We start from the raw sequence: 23,231 nt of genomic DNA, 5'->3' as shown, positions 1-23,231 counted from the left end.
AACAAGGAAAACGTGGTCACTCTTCTCAATTCCACAGTAGACCAAGTCGATGTACATTCCGTAAACCTAACTTGGGACTGGCGCAACCATCTCGTAACGTATTTGTAGGATGGAACGCTCCCACAAGATAATAAAGAAGCCAAAAACTCCGAATACAGGCAGCCAGATATAGCCTCGTAAACTGTAATCTTTACAAGAGAACGTTCGGCAGCCCCCTGGCCAAGTGTCTGGGTCCAAATCAAACAAGGCGAGTACTAGAAGAAGTACATGAGGGGCATTGCGGCGCCCACACGGAAAATCGCGCCCTCGTCCGATGCCTCATCCGCGCCGGATACTACTGGCCCACCATGAAAAAATAAGCCACGAACTACATCAGAAAGTGTGAGCAGTGTCAAAAATATGCCCCTATGATACACCAAGTAGGAGAACTCTTGCATTCCGTCATTTCTCCATGTCCATTCATAAAGTAGGGGATGGATATTATCGGACCCCTCCCGGTAGGACGAGGTAAGGTACGCTTCCTTCTGGTTTTAATTGACTATTTTTCTAAATGGGTGGAAGCAAGTACGTACACTCAAATACGTGAGCAAGAGGTCATCGTGTTCATATAGAAAAATATAATATGCCGCTTCAACATCCCCAAAGAAATCAGCTGTGACAATGGACCTTAGTTCGTTGGAAAGAAAACAACTGAGTTTTTTGAAAAATGGCACATCAAGCGAATACTCTCCATACCATACCATCCCGCCGGCAATGGCCAAGCCGAATCCTCCAATAAAATAATACTGAATATATTGAAAAAGAAGCTTAAGGACGCCAAAGGGCTATGGCTTGAACTACTACCAGAAGTACTATGGGCATAACGCACTACGCCAAAAACTAGCACAACATAAGAATGGTAGCCCAAAAGCAACAAGTGGAAATGTACTACAACAAGAAGGCCAAAATACGACCGCTCAAGGTCGGAGATTACGTCCTCAAAGCTAAAACACAAGCGGCGAAAGACCCTAATGAGGGAAAACTGGGACGGACCATATAAAATCACGGCGGCAGCGAACAAATGAGCATTCCAATTAGAGACAATGGAAGGAAAACTACTCCAAAACAATTGGAATGTCACCCATCTCAAATACTTCCACTTCTGAAAAGAGGCGCCACCTAAGTCATACTCTTTTTCCCTCACCCGGGTTTTGTCCCAATCGGGTTTTCTCGGTGAGGTTTTTAATAAGGCAACAAAGAGGGACGTCTCGAGGTTCAAAGTATTGTTTATTACCCCGCCCGTCGACGTGTTCTCCGGGCCGAGTAATGAAGGGACTGGATATATATAATCAAATCTCTGTTGTATGTACAAAGTCGATATGTGTTTCATAGAATATAATTAAATCTCCATTGTATGTACAAAGTCGACATATGTTTCCTAGAATAATATAATCAAATCTCCATTGTACGTATGAAGTCGACATGTATTTCTTACGGGATCATGATCAAACCTCGAATGTATATCTCAATGGCCAAGTCCATCGATGAAAATATGAGTTTGACCTCATTCGAACTACGACGAGATACTACTTTGACGATAGTTCGAAGCAACATCCCACTGGCCAAGGCCATCGATGAAAATATGAGTTCGACCTCATTCGAACTACGACAGGATACTACTTCGACGATAGTTCGAAGCAATATCCCACTGGCCAAGGCCATTGATGAAAATATGAGTTCGACCTCGTTTGAACTACGATGGGATACTACTTCGATGATAGTTCGAAGCAACATCCCACTGGCCAAGGCCATCGACGAAAATATGAGTTCAACCTTATTCGAACTACGACGGGATACTACTTCGATGATAGTTTGAAGCAACATCCCACTGGCCAAGGACATCGACGAAAATTTGAGTTCGACCTCATTCAAATTACGACGGGATACTACTTCGACGATAGTTCGAAGCTACATCCCACTGGCCAAGGCCATCCACAAAAATATGAGTTCGACCTCGTTCGAATACAACGGGATACTACTTCGACGATAGTTCGAAACAACATACCACTGGCCAAGGCCATCGATGAAAATACGAGTTCGACCTCGTTCGAACTACGATGGGATACTACTTCGACAATAGTTCGAAGCAACATCCCACTAGCCAAGGACAACAATGAAAATATGAGTTCGACCTCGTTCGAACTACGACGGGATACTACTTCGATGATAGTTCGAAGCAACATCCCAATGGCCAAGTCCATCGACGAAAATATGAGTTCAACCTTGTTCGAACTACGACGGGATACTACTTTGATGATAGTTCGAAGCAATATCCCACTGGCCAAGGCCATCGCGAAAATATGAGTTCGATCTCGCTCGAACTACGACGGGATACTACTTCGACGATAGTTCAAAGCAATATCCCAATGGCTAAGGCCATCGACGAAAATATGAGTTCGACCTCATTCGAGCTACGACGGGATACTACTTCGATGATAGTTCAAAGCAACATCCCACTGGACAAGGCCATCGACGAGAATACGAGTTTGACTTCACTCGAACCATGACGGGATCCCACTTTGACGATCATTCAAAAGTAGCATCCTAAAGGAATCAACCTCACCCAAAAGCTAAATCGGCTTGGTAGTTCGGCAAGTACCCCGGATACCATAGATATATTTCAAAGATCATCACCAAATCGACAAAACAAATTATACATTACATCAAAATGTTACTTACACCTATCTTTACAATGGGCTCAAGCATGCCCCTTAGAAAAATCCCAAAACAAAAAGTAAGAAAAAATAAAAGGCTACACGTCACCCCTGGTTGGGTATGCATCTTCGTACCAAGAGTCAGAAGCAAGACGATTCGCATCATCAGAGTTGATTTCATCCCCGTCAAGTATAAGAGGGTCGTACTCGCATACTTCCCGAGCTGCACGAGCTTCGGTATGCACGACTTGAAGTTCTGCTTCAGTTGCCCTCCCCTTGGCATGAAAAGCCTTGTACACATCTAGTCGGGCCTCAACATGGACCCACAACTCATATAAGCAATGAGGCATGACCGGATCGGCCGAGGCATGAGACGTAGAAGGTTGTGAGAGTCGGTTTGCATCCTCTGCTCTCAGCGAGGCAACTTATCTATTCAACACAGATAACTCCGCCTCCAACTCCTTAACACGCCCCTCAAGCCCTGCGACCTTAAGCTTAGAGGCCTCCTTCTCCTCGGTCAGCTCCAACCTACAAACACGGAGGGTATTCTCCAAGGCCATCGTTCTAGAAATAGCTATCGCTAGCTTATCAGCACCGACACTCAGTTCGCCCGTAAGCCCCTCAATCTACACCACCTTCGCACCCAATTCAGTAGTCAAACTGGACACCTTGCTCGTAAGTCGGCATTCTCAGCCATCACCCCCTGCTTAATTCAAGCTCATCATCCTTCACCTTAAGGGAGGCCTCAATTTCACTATTGCGGGCGATAGCCTTCATAAGTTCCTCATCTTCCTCCCTCAGCTCCTTGACCTTGCACGCCAGTTGGTCCTCACTCCGTTTGAATCCTTCGTGGAACAACTGAAGATCAGGGTCCTGATTATAAATATTGGCCATTGCACGATGCTTAGCGCGATACTACTGATATTTGGAAGACATCTTCCCGTAAATGGCCATCATCCTCCTCTCCCGACGCTCGCGCTCGATCTCCATGATAAGGGTCTAGCACACAAAAAAGAGAAGTTAAAGACAAAAACACAGGTCGGCAATCACGAATGTAAGCCCAACGACGAAAAGGAAAAGAAAGGCACCTACCCGCAAGGCCATGCCGGCGACGTTCTAAGACAACTCCATGTCGCTCATCGCCCTAAGCACCTCGCTCTCAGGGGCATCACATAGAGCGGCTAAAACAGATGCCACTTGATCGCAACTCGTCAACAAGCTGTAGTCCCCCGGGATAACTATGTGACGATCAGATCCTTCCACTCTGACCTCCACGTGAGTATGGAAACCTACGAACTCGCGAATGTCCTCCGGGTCGACATCGGAACCTGATCATTCGCCCTCGACATGACGGCCTTCTCCAACATTGGATGATGTGCCACCCTCAACGGAGCGCATGGAGCAAGCCCCTGGTAAATTCCTTCCGTTTGGGGAGATCTCCCAGCTAAAATGGCGTCGGCCATAAATGATGGAATGGGTGTCGTCTGCAATGCCCTGATTCTACCGGCGTCCACGACCACATCCTTCCCAGGCTCCATTCTCCTCTTTTTTCTCGACAACGACTCATCCTCATTAGAGGATTCGTCCAAGGGATGCGGGGTCGGTACTGATGAAGCATCCTCCCTCACGACCATATCTCGAGAGGAACCTTCTACTTGAATCGATTGAGGATGACCCCCTCAAACATTCAAAGTAAATTGCATTCCTGCGACAACGATAGCTTGTCGGAATGCAGGGACTAGTGCCCTCCGCCTGGAAGCTCCTCGACCTGTCATCATGAAGAGTCGTATCAATTGACGACAACATATAACCAACAAAGCAATAAGGGGGGAAACATTTACCGGATGGAACTCTCGGGCCATAACGTTTTATGAAGGCGGGCCAATCTCGGATTTCCGCCGCATGGGGTAACAGACGGGCTACCCAATCCCTTATGCCGGCAATTTGGCGGGGCGGACATCTCATAGCTGCAAACAAGAAATAAACAAACCCTATAATGAATATAGATGAAGAAAAATGAGTGGCTACACTTACGAGTCTCGTTCTATCGCTCTAGGAACCTATAGGAGTCAGAAACAATGTGTTCAATTTTGACGAAAAAATACTTATGCCAAAACTTGCGACTTGCTTGGTCGTCGGTCCCAACCACCAGCCCTTTTGCGCTACGGTGACTCAAATGCACCATAGTACCCCTGTGGAAGCTGGGCGAGAACAGGTGCAAGAGGTGATGGATAGAAACATCGCATTCCAACTCCGCGTACTTGGTCAACAACAGAAGTATCTTGAGCGTATATGGCGAAAGTTTTGCCGGGCAAACTTGGTAGAACCTATATAACTCTTCCGCTAATGGGAGGAGGAGAAAATAATAGCTAATCACGAAAAGGTACTCGTAAAAAATGCAGTACCCATGTCTATGGACCTCTATGAAATCCCTTCCCGCTAGAACCATGTCAACATGAGCGGGAATGCCATACTTTGCACAAAGAGAGTCAATATGAACTTGTTCCGTTTCAGAGAGTACGGGGGTAGGAGTAAAAGGAGGATCTTTGAGGAAGTCGCTTCGAGACATGGGTGTCTCGGCAGTAACTCCTCCACCGTAGGAAGACTATCCCCTTATTCTACCGCCATATCCTCACCGCCCGAGGGGGACGCCATGGACAATGGGGTGGCTTCAGAAACCCCTTCACGAGATCGATGTGATCTTGGCATGTTTTTGAAGAAAGAGATGTTGACGCAGTAAAAAAGAAGAAGTTGTGAAAGAAGAATAAGAGCAGAAGAAGTAGAAGGCTGTTAGGACAAACTCAGAGGAATGAGGAGGGGTAATCAGAAATGAAATGGCCAAGACTTTTGAAAAAACAAACCTTCCACCTATTTATAAGATTGGGTGGCGCCAGAATCGAAGTGGAAGGTCGCAAAATGGCACCAAAATCGAAGCGACAAGCCATCAATCTCTGTCTCGGAAACACGCATAATGATGACGCACATGAAGATGCCGTCATTTCCCGGTAAAGTGCATTACCTGTTGATTTGCTAAGCACGCTGACCACCCACCATTGGCTAGGCCGTAACGCCTCGTAGGGTCAAATTTCTCAGTAAGAACGCATGGTGTCCGCTCATCGAGGACGCACAAAGTTGCAACCTCGACAAGCGGAGGGACTAACTGTATGGGTCCAAATTTGAACAACCCCGACCTTTGATGAATACGACGAATGACAAGATCCTCGTAGCTCGAGATCTTGCAGAGGACGACCTTAAGGCGAGCAAGAGATTGTACGACTCTTGCAGTAGTGCAGGCCCATTAGGGGACATTAGGAATATTCTTTCGAATATTCCCTGTAACTTGTCTTTTAGAGCTTAGAAGGGTTTTGCTCCTATATATATATATATATATATATATATATATATATATATATATATATATATATATTGTAAAGCAACCTTAAAGGGGCCCTGGACACTTTTCCTAACACAGAGCACTTGTTGTAAACTTGCTTACAAAAGCGATAGAGAGGATTATCTTGAAAAGGTTTTTTGGTCTTGACAAAGAATTCTCATCACCCATATTCTCCTTATCTATTTTTTGTTCTAGAGATTATTATACTTAGTTAAGATTTACCTCTTCATTTTCTTTGATTGATTTATTCAAAAAGGTTCTGATATCTTTTGAGTCAAACAGAAATACTAGATGACAACTAATTAGTAATACTGACATAAGTTGTACTCATTGAATAATATTCAATACTTATTTTGCAAAATATGGTATATGTAACTGTGATGGATCTTTTCTAAATTAGGACGGGAGGGGCAACATCTATGCAAAAGTGGGGTAATTGAAGTTTCTACAAAATTGTTTGGGGGTAAAAAGTCATACTTTCATAAAGGAAAAGTTAATAAAACTTGCAAACACAAAAAACAATAGTTCACATAAGATAGGTGGACAACTTTTAGCCAACGATTACATACACCATATGAGATTCAATTTTTTGCGTCAACTCCTAAGGCAATAAAGATTAGATTGAAACATGTAGTCCTAAAGAAGTTTTATTTAAAAAAAATCATAAAACAAAGGGGCATCTTATTTGATAGATATGTACATCAGAGAAATTATATGTGACAAGTATGTTTCATGCTATTAACAGAATAAAGCGTTATCTAAACTACACAAATGTGTGAATTTATGGATAATTTTCTGTCCCAACTTCCATTGGGAACAAAATTACCATTTTCAATTATGAAATAAAATTAAAATTAAAAGAAAAAAACACTATCTCACTCGAACCTTAAACAGGTTGAGCTATCCACTGAGTAATTTTTAAGTCGAACCTTTCGCAAAAAACCTTAAGCCGAATTAGTCAAATTAAAAAAATATATATATTATAAGTAAAAGCTTGCATATTAGGCAAGTCAAATAGACATGTAGAATTTCATTTCCTTTCATTGAATTAAAGAAGACCATTCGCAAAAAGAAAGTCAAGCTTTTGTTTATGTTTTACATTTATCAGCTTTATAAATCCTTGCCACGTTTAGTTTGCAAACACTAGGACTCTATATTTCTTTCCCTTTCCATCAGAAAAATTCCAATTAGTGTCTGTAGTTTGTGAACCTGCTAACAAGAAAATGTTTAGAATGGTCCTGCGCCGCAATTTCAGCATGCAGCTTGGTCACAAGTCAATTCTTGGTGGCACTAATTCTATCCATATAAGCTGAAATCAACTAGAGAGATCTAGAATTATTTATTTGTGGATTTAACTTATAGGATTAAGTTACCTATACTTACCGTTCAAAGTATTTTTAATATTAGCTGTATAATCCAACCTATTAAATAAGGTTGTCTACCTTACATTGTTATTTGTTAATTCCACTAGATCAGGCTTGGTACGTGCAATTACATTGTACTAGTTATTTTAATTTTACTGTCCTCTTAAACTCTTTGTTTGAATACGTTTTGCAATTTATCTACACTTTCATAAGGACAAAAGGCTCAATGCCATGGCGAAACATCCATCTAAATTGAAAAGATCCCATCAGTAATTTAATTTGAAATTTCACATCGAAGGGCCAATTACATGTGAGAAGAGAAACGAAGATTGTAACGATCCGATCAGTCATTTTGCTTCTAAAACCCCATTCCCCTAAATGAGATTCTCCATATATACTTTTACTATTTTATAACTTGCGGAGATGGTTAGTTCGATATTTGGAAGGGTTTGGGTTGAAATCGGAACACTTGATTCCTTAGTTTGGCTTTAAGAGGCTAAGTTTGACTTTGATCAATATTTTGAGTAAACAACTTCGGAATCGGGATTTGACGGTCCCATAGGTTTGTATGATAATTTTGGACTTGGACTCATGTTCTGATCGGGTTCTGGATGGCCCATGAGCATTTCGACGCTTAATAGTAAAAGTTGGCATATTGAAGATTTTAGAGTTCTTTAAATTTGGTTTGAAGTAGGATTTGGTGTTACCGAGGTCCGTTTGGGATTACGAGCATGGAATAGTTCCGTATGGTGATTTAAGACTTGCCCGCAAAATTTGGCGTCATTCTGAGTAGTTTAAGTATGTTTGGGCGCGTTTTGAGTAAGTTGGAAGAACTTGAAGTTCATAAGTTGATTCAATTTGGTTTGGGGTGTGATTCTTAGTTTGATGTTGTTTTACGCGTTCCGAGAGTTCAGGAGAGTTCGTTCTATGATTTCAAATTTGTTGGTATGTATGGTTGGGGCCTCGGGGGCCTCGGGCGTTAATTAGACTGGGCACGGACCAAGTTTGGACTTAGGAGCAACAGCTGAAGCACCAGGTTTCTGGTGCTATCGCACCAGGTTTCTGGTGCAATCCTGCGAGGCTATGGCCACAGTTGTGAGCTCGTAGAAGCGAGCCAGCAACCACAGAAGCGGCCCAGCGTAGTCAACCCAGAAATTGCAGATGCAGAAACGGTGGGGGCAAATGCGCGACCACAGAAGCGGTCAAGGGACCGCAGAAGCGGAAAACTGCGCAGGTGCGACTCGTCTGCCGCAGGAGCGGCATTGCATAAGTGAGCCATTATTCCGCAAATGCGGATTTAGGCTAGCCAAAGGAAAACTGCATATGCGATGAGATTTCTGCAGATGTGGAGCCGTAGATGCAGTAAGTGAACCGCAAAAACGAAAATCACTGAAGGCAAAATTATTTATTTAGTGCGGGACTTAGGTTATTTGGCTCATATTCATTCATCTCTTGGGCGATTTCGGATCTCTTGGGAGGGAGTTTTCACCTAGCACTTTGAGGTAAGTAATTCCTATACAATGTGAGTTTAAAACATAGATTATGGGTAGATTTTAATATATAAAATGGTGAAAATCATGGGTTTAAATGAAAAACCTAGATTTTGATAAAAATGGGATTTAACCACGAAAATGGTTATGGAATTTAGTGAAAATTATATATTTGAGTTTGTGAGGTTATGTGTAACAACTTTCTTCGAAATTTTTTGGAATCCGGACATGTGGGTCCGGGGGTGAATTATAGGAATCTTCCAATTTTGGGTTGGGTAATTATTCTAATAGTTAAATCATGAACTTTCGAACATATATTGATTAATTTATATAACATTTGACTAGTTTCGAATCGTTTCGCACCGAGTTGAGGATTTAAAGCATATTTGTGGATCGGAAGTGAACTTGAGACGAGGTAAGTCTCTTTTCTAACCTTGTAAGAGGGAATTTACTCCATAGGTGATTTGAATTAATATGTGCTTCTAATTATGGAGGCTACGTACGCACGAGGTAATGAGAGTTCGTGCTAATTATACTTATGTCCGGGTAGTTTAGGACCTAAATCATGATATACTTGTGATGTTTGCACCCTACTTATTAATTTAAGTGCTTAAATTATATTGAAACTTGATAACAGAATTGTAAAGGATTGAATTTCATCTACTTGAGTTGTGGCGGGTTACTTGACCGTTAATAGGAATTTGTGCTTCTTTATATATTAGCCTTTTAATAACCTTTAAATCGGATGTCTATAAAGTATCTTCTCTTCTAGTGGATCGGGCCGAACACCTCGGCAGTAGAATAGATGCATCTATGGTTTGTGCTGCTCGACTTTAATTTATGCACAATATATATATATATATATATATATATATATATATATATATATATTTGTATTTTGGATCGGGTCATACGACCTCGGCATAATTCGTGCGTAATAATACTTGGAGCCTAATTGTACTTGATATCGTTTTATTGGCTTGAGAGGTTATATATATATATATATTTGTATTTTGGATCGGGTCATACGACCTCGGCATAATTCGTGCGTAATAATACTTGGAGCCTAATTGTACTTGATATCGTTTTATTGGCTTGAGAGGTTAAATTGTTAAATGATGGAAATTGACTAGGATTTACTATTAGTGAAAGAATTGTTTATTTATTTCTTGTTATTGAGTTTTCAGATTCTTTTATATAGCCCGTGCTTAATTACAACTTAGGTATTTTATTGGTAGCCCGTAGTAAATGTCGAAGTCAACCCCTCGTCACTACTTCTTCGAGGTTAGACTAGATACTTACTTGGTACATGTTGTTTATGTACTTACGCTACACTTCTGCACTAACCGTGCAGGATATAAGGCAGGTGTATCTAGTTATCATCCCGGCGCGCTCTCCTGATACTACGAAATTTTGCGGTGAGCTGCCTTTAGGGCCTATTCTACAGATTTACTTCCTGTCTATTTCATTTCAGACAGTAGTGTAGTATTTTTGTATATTCTACGAGTAGCTCATACACTTGTGACACTAGATCTTGGAAATTATGCTAGTAGACACTTAGTGATTTTTGATTATTTACTTCACCTCATTTGCTTTTAAAACTGTATATTTCTCATGTTATTTAATTTTTCACTTCTTATTTATTCAATAACTAAAAATGAAATATTTCTAAACTGTTAAAAGAAATAACCACACGGTTAGTTCATTATTGGCTTGCCCAGCGGTGATGTTGGGCACCCATCACGGTCTATTGGAGAAATTATGTTGTGACAACATGGTATTAGAGCACTTGGTTCACGTAGGTCTCACAAGTTATAAGCATGCCTAATAGAGTCTTGCGGATTGGTGCGGAGTCGTACATACTTATCTTCAAGAGACTATAGGTTGTTAGGAAACTACTCTTTTTTCATCTCCTATCATGCAGTTGATGTGGTACTCAGTATCTTTCTCTTATTCTCTCACAGATGGTGAGGACGCGCACAACAGATGTTCCAGATCAAGGGAGAGCTGCTCCCCTTGTTGCTAGAGGCCGAGGCAGAGGCCGGGGGAGGGCTCCAACCTGTGGTAGGGGATGAGGACGTCCTAGAGTTGCTCCAGCTTTGCCACCAGCGGATCTAGTAGAAGATCCTACTATTAAGGAGCAGGGTGAGATGCCTGCAGCAGAGCCAGCCCCAGTAGATTTCATGTTAGCACCGGGCTTCCAGGAGGTCATGGGCCATATGCTACAGTTCATGGACGCTATGACTCAGGCTGGTTTACTTCCAGCAAACCCAGCCACATCTCAGGCGGGATGGGAAGCACAGACACCTACTACTCAGGCACCTAAGCTTACAGCTAGTGTATATCAGACCCCGAGTACACTACCCGTGGGCAGAGCCTAGCCAATAGCAGGAGCCCTACCTGAGCCTAGACCAGCTGCAACCGGTGAGCTGCAAAAGCTATTGGACAGAATGACTAGGCTACACCCTCCTATCTTTGGAGGTGAGCGACATGAGGATCCTAGCACTTCATTGATTGGTATAAGGATAGACTGCACAACATGAGTATATTAGAGTCCCACAGGGTGGATTTCACTACTTTCTAGCTGGAGGGCAGGGCCCGTAGATGGTGGAAGTCCTATTTTCTCGGCAGACCAACATGTTCTCCTCCCATGAGTTGGGATTAGTTTACACGCCTTTTCTTGGATAGGTATATTCCACCCTCTTAGAGGGAAGAGTTGCGGTTTTAGTTCGAGCAGCTCCAGCAACGTCAGATGACAATGACCGACTATGAGGCGAGATTCTCTGAGTTATCTCGACATGCACTTATAATACTTCCTGTTGATGCAGAAAGAGTGCGTAGGTTTGTTGCATGGTTGCACTCTAGTATCCAGGCCACCATGGCCCGAGAGGTTGAGATAGGGACTTCTTATGAGCTAGTCGTAGAGATAACTCAGAGGATCGAGGGTGTCCGTCAGGCGAAGCCGAGAGTAGATGCCACGAGAAAAGCGGTTACGTTATCCCGGAGGATTCAATGATGCTCCATCTGGGGGCACAAGTCAGTTTAGTAGGCCCACATATCCATCATCGCCGCCTCCTCGGGGTGCTCCAGTGCGACCCTATTTTAGCGCTATTCCAGAGAGTTCCTACCGCCCTCCAGCTATTCAGGGTTCCTCTAGTGGGTATTCAGGCTATCACAGTCAGACTCTAAGTCAGCAGTCCACCGTATCGAGAGGTTGTTTCGGGTGTAGGGATCTCAGCCATGTGCGGAGGTTCTGCCCTAGGCTTCGGGGCAAGGCAGTACAACAAGGTTCTTAGCCTATGATTACAGTACCAGCAGCCGCACCAGCCATCCGGCCGCCCATAGTCAGAGGGCAGATGGGTAGGGGTCATCCTAGAGGTGGAGGCCAGTCTAGTGGCGCTTCAACTAGATTCTATGCTTTCCCAGCCAGACCAGATGTAGTGGCCTTAGATGCCATGATCACAAGTATTATTTCTATCTGCGTTGGGGATGATTCAGTATTATTTGATCTAGGGTCTACCTATTCATATGTTTTCATCTCTATTTTCTCACTTCCTGGATGTTCCTCAAGAGTCCTTGGGTACTCATGTTTATGTGTCCACTCCAGTGGGCGATTCTGTTGTTGTGGATCGGGTTTATCGACCCTGCATTATTACATTCTTTGGTTATGAGACTAGAGCGGATCTTCTACTTCTTAACATGACCGACTTTGAGGTCATCCTGGGCATGGACTGGTTGTCTCCATATCATGCCATCATTGATTTCCATGCCAAGAATGTTACCTTGGCGATGCTAGAGTTGCCTAGATTAGAGTTGAAGGGTTCGTCTGTCAGCATACCTAGTCGTATCATCTCTTTTATGAAGGCTTGACACATGGTCGAGAAGGGTTATTTGGCTTATCTCGCCTATGTTTGGGATACTGCCGCAGAGACTCCAGCGATTGATTCAATACCCGCAGTCCGAGAGTTCTTTGATGTGTTTCCTTCTGATGTTCCAGGCATGACACTAGATCGTGAAATCGATTTCTACATTGATTTGGCTCTAGGCACCCAGCCTATATCCATCCCACCGTACCGTATGGCTCCGAAAGAGTTGAAGAAGTTGAAGGAACAACTTGAGGAGTTGCTAGCAAAGGGGTTCGTCAGGCTGAGTGTATCGCCTTGGGGTGTACCGGTGTTATTTGTGAAGAAGGAAGACTGGACTATGCGGATAAGCATTGATTATCGCTAGTTGAACAAAGTTACCACTAAGAACAAGTACCCATTGCCACATATTGATGACTTGTTTGACCAGTTGCAGGGTGCCAGGGTGTTCTCTAAGATCAACTTGATATCGGGGTACCATCAGTTGAAGATTCGGGATTCAGATGTTTTGAAGACTGCTTTCCGGACTATATATGGCCATTATGAGTTTCTAGTGATGTCCTTCGGTCTGACTAATGCCCCGACAACATTTATAGATTTGATGCACAGGGTGTTTAGGCCATATATTGATTCGTTTGTCATTGTCTTCATTGATGACATCTTGATCTACTTGCGTAGCATGGATGAGCACAAGCACCATTTGAGAGTGGTGCTTCTGACCTTGCGAAAATAGAAGTTATATGCTAAGTTCTCTTAAGTGTGAGTTTTGGTTAGATTCTATAGCCTTTTTGGGGCATGTTATTTAAGACGGGGGTATTAAGGTGGATCCCAAGAAGATTGAGGCAGTTCAGAGTTGGCATCATCCTACTACGACGACTAAGATCAGAAGCTTCTTGGGGTTAGCAGGTTATTATCGTCGGTTTGTGAAGGGCTTCTCATCCATTTGTAGTAACTTTGACTATATTGACCCAGAAGGGTGCTCCGTTCCGTTGGTCAATTGATTTTTAAACAAGCTTTCAGAAGCTCAAGACAACTTTGACTACGGCACCAGTTCTAGTGTTGCCTTCCGGTTCGTGGATGTATACTGTATATTGTGATGTTTCACGCGTTGGTTTGGGTTGTGTATTGATGCAAGAGGGGCGATTTATTGCATATTCTTCATGTCAACTGAAGCCCATGGGAAGAATTACCTTGTACACAATTTGGAGTTGACCGCTATTATTCATGCTCTTAAGATCTGGAGGCATTATCATTATGGGGTGTCCTATGATGTTTATACTGATCATCGCAACTTGCAACATTTGTTCAAATAGAGGGATCTCAATTTGAGGCAGCGCATGTGGCTTGACTTACTAAAGGACTACGATATTACCATCTTTTATCATCCAGGCTAGGCGAATGTAGTTGCGGATTCCTTGAGCACAAGGGTGGAGAGTATGGGTAGTTTGGCATTCATTTCAGCAGAGGAGATGCTACTAGCTTTGGACATTCAATCCTTGGCTAACAGACTTGTAAGGTTGGATATTTTAGAGCCCAACTGAGTTCTGGCATGCGTCGTCACCTAGTCTTCACTATTAGAGCAGATCAAGGCTCGTTAGTTTGATGATCCACACTTGTTGGTTCTCAGATAGACGGTACTATAAGGTGGTGCCAAGGAGGTTTACAATCAGCGATGATGGTGTTCTGCGACTCCAGGGTCGTCTATGTGTTCCTACTATTGATGGGCTGAGGGAAAGGATTCTATAGGAGGCACACAGTTCTCGGTATTTTATTCATCTAGGTGCTACGAAGATGTATCACGACCTGAGGCAGCATTATTGGTGGCGGCGGATGAAGAAAGACATAGTTGAGTATGTCACGAGGTGTCTAAATTGCCAGCAGGTTAAGTATGATCATTAGAGTCCAGGTGGCCTACTCTAGAAGATGACTATACCTGAGTGGAAATGGGAGCGTATTACTATAGACTTTGTAGTTGGGTTGCCGCGGACCTTGTGAATGTTTGATGCAGTTTGGGTCATTGTCGACAGGTTGACCAAGTCGGCACACTTCATTCCGGTTGTGACCACGTATACTTCAGAGAGGTTGGTCCAGATTTATATTCAGCAGATAGTTTGGTTGCATGGTGTGCTTGTTTCCATCATATCAGATAGAGGCGCTAAGTTTACTTTGCATTTTTGGAGAGCAGTACAAAGTGAGTTGGGGACCCGGGTAGAGCTCAGAACAACCTTTCATCCACAGACCAATGGGCAGTCGGAGCGGACAGGTCAGATCTTGGAGGATATGCTCAGAGCAGTGTGATCGACTTTGGAGGGCAGTGTGATCGATTCTTGCCTTTGGCCGAGTTTGCTTACAATAACAGTTATCAGTCCAACATCGAGATAGCTCCATTCGAGGATTTATATGGTCGACGATGTCGTTCACCCATCAGATAGTTTGAGCCTGGCGAGGCTAAGTTATATGGTACTAATTTGGTGAAGGATGCCTTGGAAAAGGTAAAATTGATTCAGGAGTGATTTCGTACAGCACAGTCCAGACAGAAGAGTTACACAGATCAGAGGCGCGTGATTTATCATTTATTAGGGGCGAGAAGTTTCTCTTGAAAGTCTCGCCGATCAAGGGAATCATGAGGTTCGGGAAGAAGAGAAAGTTGAGCCCAAAGTTTATAGGCCTATTTGAGGTGTTGAGACAAGTTAGGAGGTTACTTATGAGCTTACTTTGCCTACTAGTCTATCAGGAGTTCATCCAATTTTTCACGTGTTTATGCTTCAGAGGTATCATGCCGACGGGTCGCATGTGTTAGATTCCAGTGCGATTCCGTTAGATGAGAGCTTGGGTTATGAGGAGGAGCCAGTTGCCATTATTGATAGGCAGGTTCGTCAGTTGAGGTCCAAGAGGATTTTTGCAGTAAAGGTTCAGTGGGGAGGCCAACCAATCGAGAAGGCGACTTGAGAGGCCGAGGAAGACATGTGGAGCCGATATCCACACTTATTCAGCACACAGACCAACCAGTCGTTTTAATTTTAGAACTCCGTTCCCCTAAATGAGATCCATCTATGTGCTTTTACTATTTTATGACTTGTGGAAATGGTTAGTTCGGGATTTGGAAGGGTTTGGATTGAAATCGAAATACTTGGTTCCTTAGTTTGGCTTTAAGAGGCTAAGTTTAACTTTGGTCAATATTTTGAGTAAACGACCTCAGAATTGGGATTTGACAGTCCCAAAGGATTTGTATGATGATTTTGGACATGGGTGTATGTTCTGATCGGGTTTTAAATGACCTGGGAGCGTTTTGGCGCTTAATAGTGAAAGTTGGCACATTGAAGGTTTTAGAGTTCTATAAATTTAGTTTGAAGTAGGAATTGATGTTATCGAGGTCCGTTTGGGATTCCGAGCCATAGAATAGTTATGTATTGTGATTTAAGACTTGCACACAAAATTTGGCATCATTCCGAGTAGTTTAAGTATGTTTCGGCGCGTTCAAAGTAAGTTGGAAGAACTTGAAGTTAATAAGTTGATTCAACTTGGTTTGGGGTATGATTCTTAGTTTTGATGTTGTTTTATGCGTGCTGAGTGTTCGAACGAGTTCTTTTTATGATTTTAAACTTGTTGGTATATCTGGGCGGGGCCTCGGGGGCCTTGGGTGTTAATTGGACTAGGCACGAACCAAGTTTGGACTTAGGAGCAAGAATTGAAGCACCGGGTTTTGGTGCAATCGCACCTGCGGGGCTATGGCCGCAGATGCGAGCTGCAGATGCAACTAGTGAACCACATAAGTGAAAATCGTCGGAGGCAAAATGGTTTATTTAATGCGGGACTTAGGGTATTTGGCTCATTTTCATTCATCTCTTGGGCGATTTTGGAGCTGTTGGAAGGGGTTTTTCACCTAGCACTTTGAGGTAAGTAATTCCTATACAATGTGAGTTTATAACATAGATTATGGGTGGATTTTAGCATGAAAAATGGTGAAAATCATGGGTTTAGATGAAAAAACTAGTTTTTGATAAAAATAGGATTTAACCACGAAAATGGTTATGAAATTTAGTAAAATTATATATTTGAGTTCATGAGGTTATAGGTAACAACTTTCTTCAAAAATTTTCGGAATCCGGGCACGTGGACCCATGGGTGAATTTTAGGAATCTTACAATCTTGGGTTGGGTAATTACTCCAATAGTTATATCATGAACTTTCGAATATATATATTGATTAATTTATATAACATTTGACTAGTTTCAAGTCGTTTGGCACCGAGTTGAGGATTTGAAGCATATTTGTGGATCGGAAGTGAACTTGAGACGAGGTAAGTCTCTTTTCTAACCTTGTAAGAGGGAATTTACCCCATAGGTAATTTGAATTAATATGTGCTTCTAATTGTGGGGGCTACGTACGCATAAGGTGATGATAGTTTGTTCTATTTATGCTTATATCCGGGTAGTTTAGGACCAAAATCATGATATACTTGCGATGTTTGCACCCTACTTGTTAATTTAAATGCTTAAATTATATTGGAACTTGATAATGAAATTGTAAAAGATTGAATTTCATCTACTTGAGTTGTGGCGGGTTACTTGACTGTTAATAGGAATTAGTGCTTCTTTATATATTAGCCTTTTAATAACCTTTAATTCGGATGTTTATAATGTATCTTCTCTTCTTGTGGAGCGGGTTGAACGCCTCGATAGTAGAATAAATGCATCAACGGTTCATGCCGTTCGGCCCTCGGTAGTGCACAATATATATATTTGTATTTTGGATTGGGCCGTACGACCTCGGCATAACTCGTACATAATAATACTTGGAGCCCAATTATACTTGATATCGTTTCATTGGCTCGAGAGGTTAAATTGTTAAATGATGGAAATTGATTGGGATTTACTATCATTGAAAGAATTGTTTATTTATTTCTTGTTATTGAGTTTTCAGATTCTTTTATATAGCCCATGCTTAATTAGAATTTCGGTAGTCTATTTTTAGCCCATAGTAAGTGTCTAAGTCGTTCCCTCGTCACTACTTCTTCGAGGTTAGACTAGATACTTACTGGGTACATATTGTTTATGTAGTCACGCTACACTTCTGCACTAATCGTGCAGGATCTGAGGCAGGTGCATCTGGTTATCATCCCGGTGCGCACTCCTAATACTACGAGACTTTGCGGCGCGCTGCCTTTAGAGCCCGTTTTGCATGCCATTAGTCTTTCTTTTGCATTTACTTCCTGCCTATTTCATTTCAGAGAGTAGTATAGTATATATTCAACTAGTAGCTCATACGCTTGTGACACCAGGTCTTGAAAATTATGCTAGAATATACTTGGTGATTTTGATTATTTACTTCACCTCATTTGCTTTTAAAACCATCTATTTCTCATGTCATTTAATTTTTCACTTCTTACTTATTCAATAACTAAAAATCAACTATTTCAGAACTCTTAAAAGAAACAACCACACAATTAGTGTTGGCTTGCCCGACGGTAACGTTGGGCGCCAGCACGGCCTAGAAGAGAAATTAGGTCGTGATAAAGATGGCTGTATTACTAGATAAGCAATGTGGATAATTAATCCCATGTCGCGTTAATGTTAATGCAAGTATGAAAAACAACAACAGTTCAATTACATCCATCGCCATTGACATTAATTTGTGTTCCAACTCTAAAAGGTGAAAACAAATAAAGTCTTCATTTACATTTTCTCAGCAAAGCTAGCAAAAGACAGAGAATTTTTACTTGGTCAATCTCCAAAGCTAGCTGCGTGCATGCTTCTACACAATTGTCAAAAGAAAAATGTAATCTTCTCCGTTGTACATGTTCCCACTGTTACTATTTTCTCCTTTGGCTAACTCTGCAGCTACTCTGTGACCCAAGGCTACAAGCAGAAGGAAAAGTCTGCGGCGGACTCATCCCCATAACTTCGGCCTGATTTTGGAGTTGCTGTTGTGCTTGCGGTGACACTCTCCATATCTTTACCGATTTATCAAGGCTTCTGCTGTACACAATAAAATGTCGCTCACCACCTGTTTGTTCTTTATCCTCTTCGACGGCCAAACATTTTACAGGACCAGAGTGGCCGCTCAAAACTGATAAACATATATGTTCATTCCCATCCCTTCTCCACACACAAATATTATTATCAGCTGATCCACTGAAAATTAAATTCCCTGCCGTTGCTAAACAGAGGGTTGCAAGTTTATGACCCCTTAAAACTCCTCCATGAGTTAAAAGCTTGTCACGTTGCCAAAAGTTGACTAGCCCATCAGAGGAACCACAATAGAGGAAATTCGATGTTGGGTCCACAGCTAAGCTTGTTACAGCGCATTCTTGCTTCAATAACGTTTGTGAAAAGAAGTGTTTTGTTCCTTTCCCTTGTGATTCTTTTCTCCATATTTTAACAGTTCCATCAGCAGATCCTGAAAAGAGTTGTCCATTAAAGCCAACAACTATTGAATTTACGGCATCGTCGTGGGCATTTATTGATTCCAAACATTTCGAATCTGATGCTCGCCAAACTTTTATGGTTTTATCCCAAGATGCTGAATACAATAGCTTTTGGTCCTCGCTCATGCAAAGGCAAGAAATCGCATCAAAATGCTTTATCCACACGGCATTTCGATTTCGCCTCGTTTCAATATAATTGCTTGGTTTCATTGAACTTTTTATATAAGCCGTTAAAGTTGGTAAAGTTCCTATTCGTTTGTATACGCTTGGATCCTTTCCAGAAACCTTCCAAACTCGTATCTTCCCATCTTGATGACCTGTAAAAATTCTTTCTCCAGCAATAATAATTGCCTTTACCAATCCACTATTTGATTTAAATCCGGAAAATTCTTTGTGATTCTTCCACACCCTAATATTCTTACTATCAGATCCCGTGTATAATAAATCCCCTGAAGCGGCCAAAGAATATATATGGCCTTCTTCACGAACAAGGGAACCCATAAGACCTGTATAGGAATAATTAGTACTTGGCTCGACGTGAGATGTCCATGGAGATTTTGATAATGGAGATGTTGTTTGGTCCCAAGAAGGATCTAAATATGGAGATGATGATGGATCCCATGAAGGAGATGTGTTGTGAGGAGAGTTGTAATCGGAGCTAAGTCGAGGAGGAGGGCGATCGTAATTTGCATGGCTAGTTTCTGATATATTGCTTATTCGAAAAGAATATTCATCTTCATTTGGATCAGATTGCATTACGCTCCCAAATGCTTGTTGGTGGCTGTTTTCTTCTGTCACCATTTTGCTTTTTCTTGAATTTCTCATCAAAGTACCGATCAATGAACTAACAATTAAAGGTTGATCATTACAAATCAAATGAGAATTTAGAATAAACCAGGGAATTAATAAAGCGATTCAGGAAAGTTGGATTCAAGGAAAACCAGAAGAGGGAAACTATAGGATTGACAGGTAGGAATAGAGAAATGTACGTAGGATGTTTTAGAGGAATGGGCATACATATGTTTGTGAAACATGCATCAATTGGAGAGAGAAGGTGCGGCCATGAACATCTTGGGTACAAGACATGGATTTTTGAGGCACAATTTGTCAAACAATGCTGAAATATCCTAACCGGTAATAATGGTAAATTATACGTGGTGTTTACGCGCACCAACGAACTTTCTTGAGTATTAGTGCAAGATTTCATTGCTGAAGACAAATTTATTAGAAGTTGCTATTCTCCTGATAAAAAAAAAAAAAACTAGTCATAAGAAATATGTATATAAAATGACATATTTTCTAAGAACATAGTATATGCACACCAGGGGCGGCGAACTGGATGCTCGGGTCGGATATAAGCGGATCGATAATTGGTGATGCCAAAAACAGATAAAATATCTGACCCGAACTGTTTGTAATACGGATAGAAAGTAGGTTAACCGGCGAATAATGTGGGTATTCATATTATCCATGACTTCTTGAATATAATCACTTTTGGAAGGATATCTAGTCTCCCAAATTTGAGTAACCCCTAATTTGAATATCCTTGCAAATGTAAAATTTAAACTTGGTTATCCAATTTAAGTGGATAATATGGATCCTATATATATATTTGACTCATTTTTAAAAGGTTCATTATCCAACCCATTGTTTAGTGGATAATATGGATGGATAATTATTATATTTTATCCATTTCACCACCACTAATACACACATTTATAAGTATATAATTAAAATAAAAAAAATTATATAGGAGTAGTTGTTTTGATTTGGTTTTGGTTCAATGTTTATTGTTCTTGCACATGCTAAACCACATAAAATGTTATTAATTTCTTAAGAAATGTAATTACGGATGTGTACATGGACCGGGTTGGTTCGGATTTTTCAATTACCAAACCAAACCAATTGTCTCAGATTTTTAAATCTATTAACCAAACCAAACCAACAAAAGTCGGGTTTTTCAATCTCAGCTTTTCTCGAATTTTTTGGTTTTATCGGGTTTTTCGGTTTTCTCGGGTTTTTCAGGTTTTTCAGGTTTTTTTTCGACAAAATCTTCATAGAATAAAACCATGTCACAATCTCACAATCTTTTATATTATTTTATTGGGTAACATCTTATATGGTTTTATCCTACTAGGACCTAAGAAATATTAGAGAATATGAAGATTGTGAGATGAGTAAGACTAATAAGTACGAAGTATTAATTACATGACTAAATAATATTAAAAGTAAGTTATGTATTTTCACTATCTAAAGTAATGAAAAACTAAGAAAATATATATTCAATACTATTGTCATTCCTAGTATTGAATTAAATTTTTTTGTTAGCATTTTTATTGATTTGATTTTGCTTTGGAATTTATTTGAATCACTAACCTTTATGGGCTATAAAACATATTTGACCATTCAAAAGTTCTAAGTCAAAGCTTGAAATAATACATTGAAATAATATATTAAAATAGAGAACTATGAAAAAGGTTAAAAATATTTATAAATTACATTACAATTATTATTTTTATGTATAAAATATTTTAAAATTTGTATACATGTAATGTCGGGTTGGTTTAGTTTCGGTTTGACTTTTTTTAGTTAAAACCAAACCAAACTAATTATGGTCGGATTTTTTTTTCTAACACCAAACCAAATCAAACCAAACCATAGTCAGGTTTTTTTTTCTCGGTTTGACTCGGGTTATCGGTTTGATGCGATTTTTCGGTTTCCTTTGTACACCCCAATAGAGAACTATACCAAATCAAACAGTACATCTGTATTTTTAAGCAATTTAGATAAATTTCTTTGATTTAACTTGATCTTTAGTTTATCTTAATTAAACACCCTTACAAAATAACTAAGATGAATAGTAGTACTTTGTTTCCTCCTGAAACAAAAAGGTTAAAAGCATATAAACATAAGGTTAAAAGCATTTGTTTCCCGTAGCACTTTTTTCTATAATTTCCATTATATTATAATGAGGATCAAGAAAAGGAAAGAAGAAAGGGAGTAATGAAAATGTGATTCACATGTGTGGGAGATTCTCAATTATCACTAGAATATAAATCTATAGCAGCAAATATCAAATGTACGTAGTACTTTTGTTCCTCATCCCACTTAAGGAATATAAAAAATGAGCTAATAATTTGCATTTGATTGATTGTTTCCTAGTAGTGGAGTTAAAATTTATATTAGGAAGTTAAAATATAAAGAAGTAAATTTAAAAAAAAAATCAAGGGCATAAATATATATAAATAAATAAAATTTTATCTAGCTAATTTTTGAGGAATATGTGGCTACTCCACTGTTGTTTCCTCTGGCACTAGACAGACAAAGTGACACCGTATCGCTTGAGTTAAGCTTCACTCCAAGTGTAATTATCGGGTCGCCCAGGTCCAGGCTTACATAAACGGTCCAAAGTTCCGCCTCGTATTTTTCTGTTCTCAACCGCCAAAAAACAAGCAAGAGAGCCTCTAATTATTCTCAATGCCTAATTGCTATTGATATCATTGTTGCATTATAGAGTCAAAGAAGATCAAATTGGACCGCGATTTCCAGTTTATCAATGGTGAACTGCCTTAACTTGTGTAAATCAATCGGATAAAAAGAGGATACGGACAATGTTTTTCAACGATTTGATTCAACGGAGACTTGTGTCTCTGTTACAGCCATGGTTAAGAGACGAAGTTGAATTGGATGTTCAGCTAGGGTTTCTTCATTCTCACGCCAAGTTAGAGAACCTTAGCTTTAACACGTCTGCACTCAACGAGTTGCTGGATGATCCTACTCGCTTGTGTTTCAAAGAAGTCACTGTCCAACAGTTGAGCCTTCATGCATCCAACTGGTCAGCACCTGCATTCGATTTCCAAATCCATGGCCTTAACATCGTCTTATCAGTCGGGTAAGTTCACTCCGCTCACCTCTTAGCTAACACACACGCACACATGTTATATATAGTTTAAACTTTTTTAAATGTACATGTAATACTAAGTTTGCACGCATTTTCATG

At 40.7% G+C, this 23,231-nt stretch overlaps 2 protein-coding genes across 2 annotated transcripts in view; one reads left to right on the top strand and one right to left on the bottom strand.

The window, feature by feature from the left end:
- Positions 1-18,333: 18,333 nt before the first annotated feature.
- Positions 18,334-20,773, bottom strand: LOC107809108 (protein JINGUBANG-like). The gene has a single exon (XM_016633700.2). The coding sequence runs from the start codon at positions 20,054-20,056 to the stop codon at positions 18,617-18,619; it is 1,440 nt and encodes a 479-aa protein (XP_016489186.1). The 5' UTR covers positions 20,057-20,773; the 3' UTR covers positions 18,334-18,616.
- A 1,766-nt stretch (positions 20,774-22,539) lies between these two features.
- Positions 22,540-23,231, top strand: part of LOC107820388 (uncharacterized) — a 57,717-nt gene continuing 57,025 nt past the window's right edge. The window contains exon 1 of the mRNA XM_075249692.1: positions 22,540-23,123. Within this exon, the coding sequence (XP_075105793.1) occupies positions 22,843-23,123 (281 nt within the window). The 5' untranslated portion in view covers positions 22,540-22,842. The remainder of the gene's footprint in view (positions 23,124-23,231) is intronic.

The sequence above is a fragment of the Nicotiana tabacum genome, chromosome 3, assembly GCF_000715075.1.
Source record: "Nicotiana tabacum cultivar K326 chromosome 3, ASM71507v2, whole genome shotgun sequence".
Classification (NCBI taxonomy): Eukaryota; Viridiplantae; Streptophyta; class Magnoliopsida; order Solanales; family Solanaceae; genus Nicotiana; species Nicotiana tabacum.
This window is presented reverse-complemented; position numbering and strand designations above follow the sequence as displayed.

Excerpts from the sequence above, each read along its gene's own strand:
- LOC107809108 (XM_016633700.2), bottom strand. The coding sequence starts at position 20,056 with ATGAGAAATTCAAGAAAAAGCAAAATGGTGACAGAAGAAAACAGCCAC.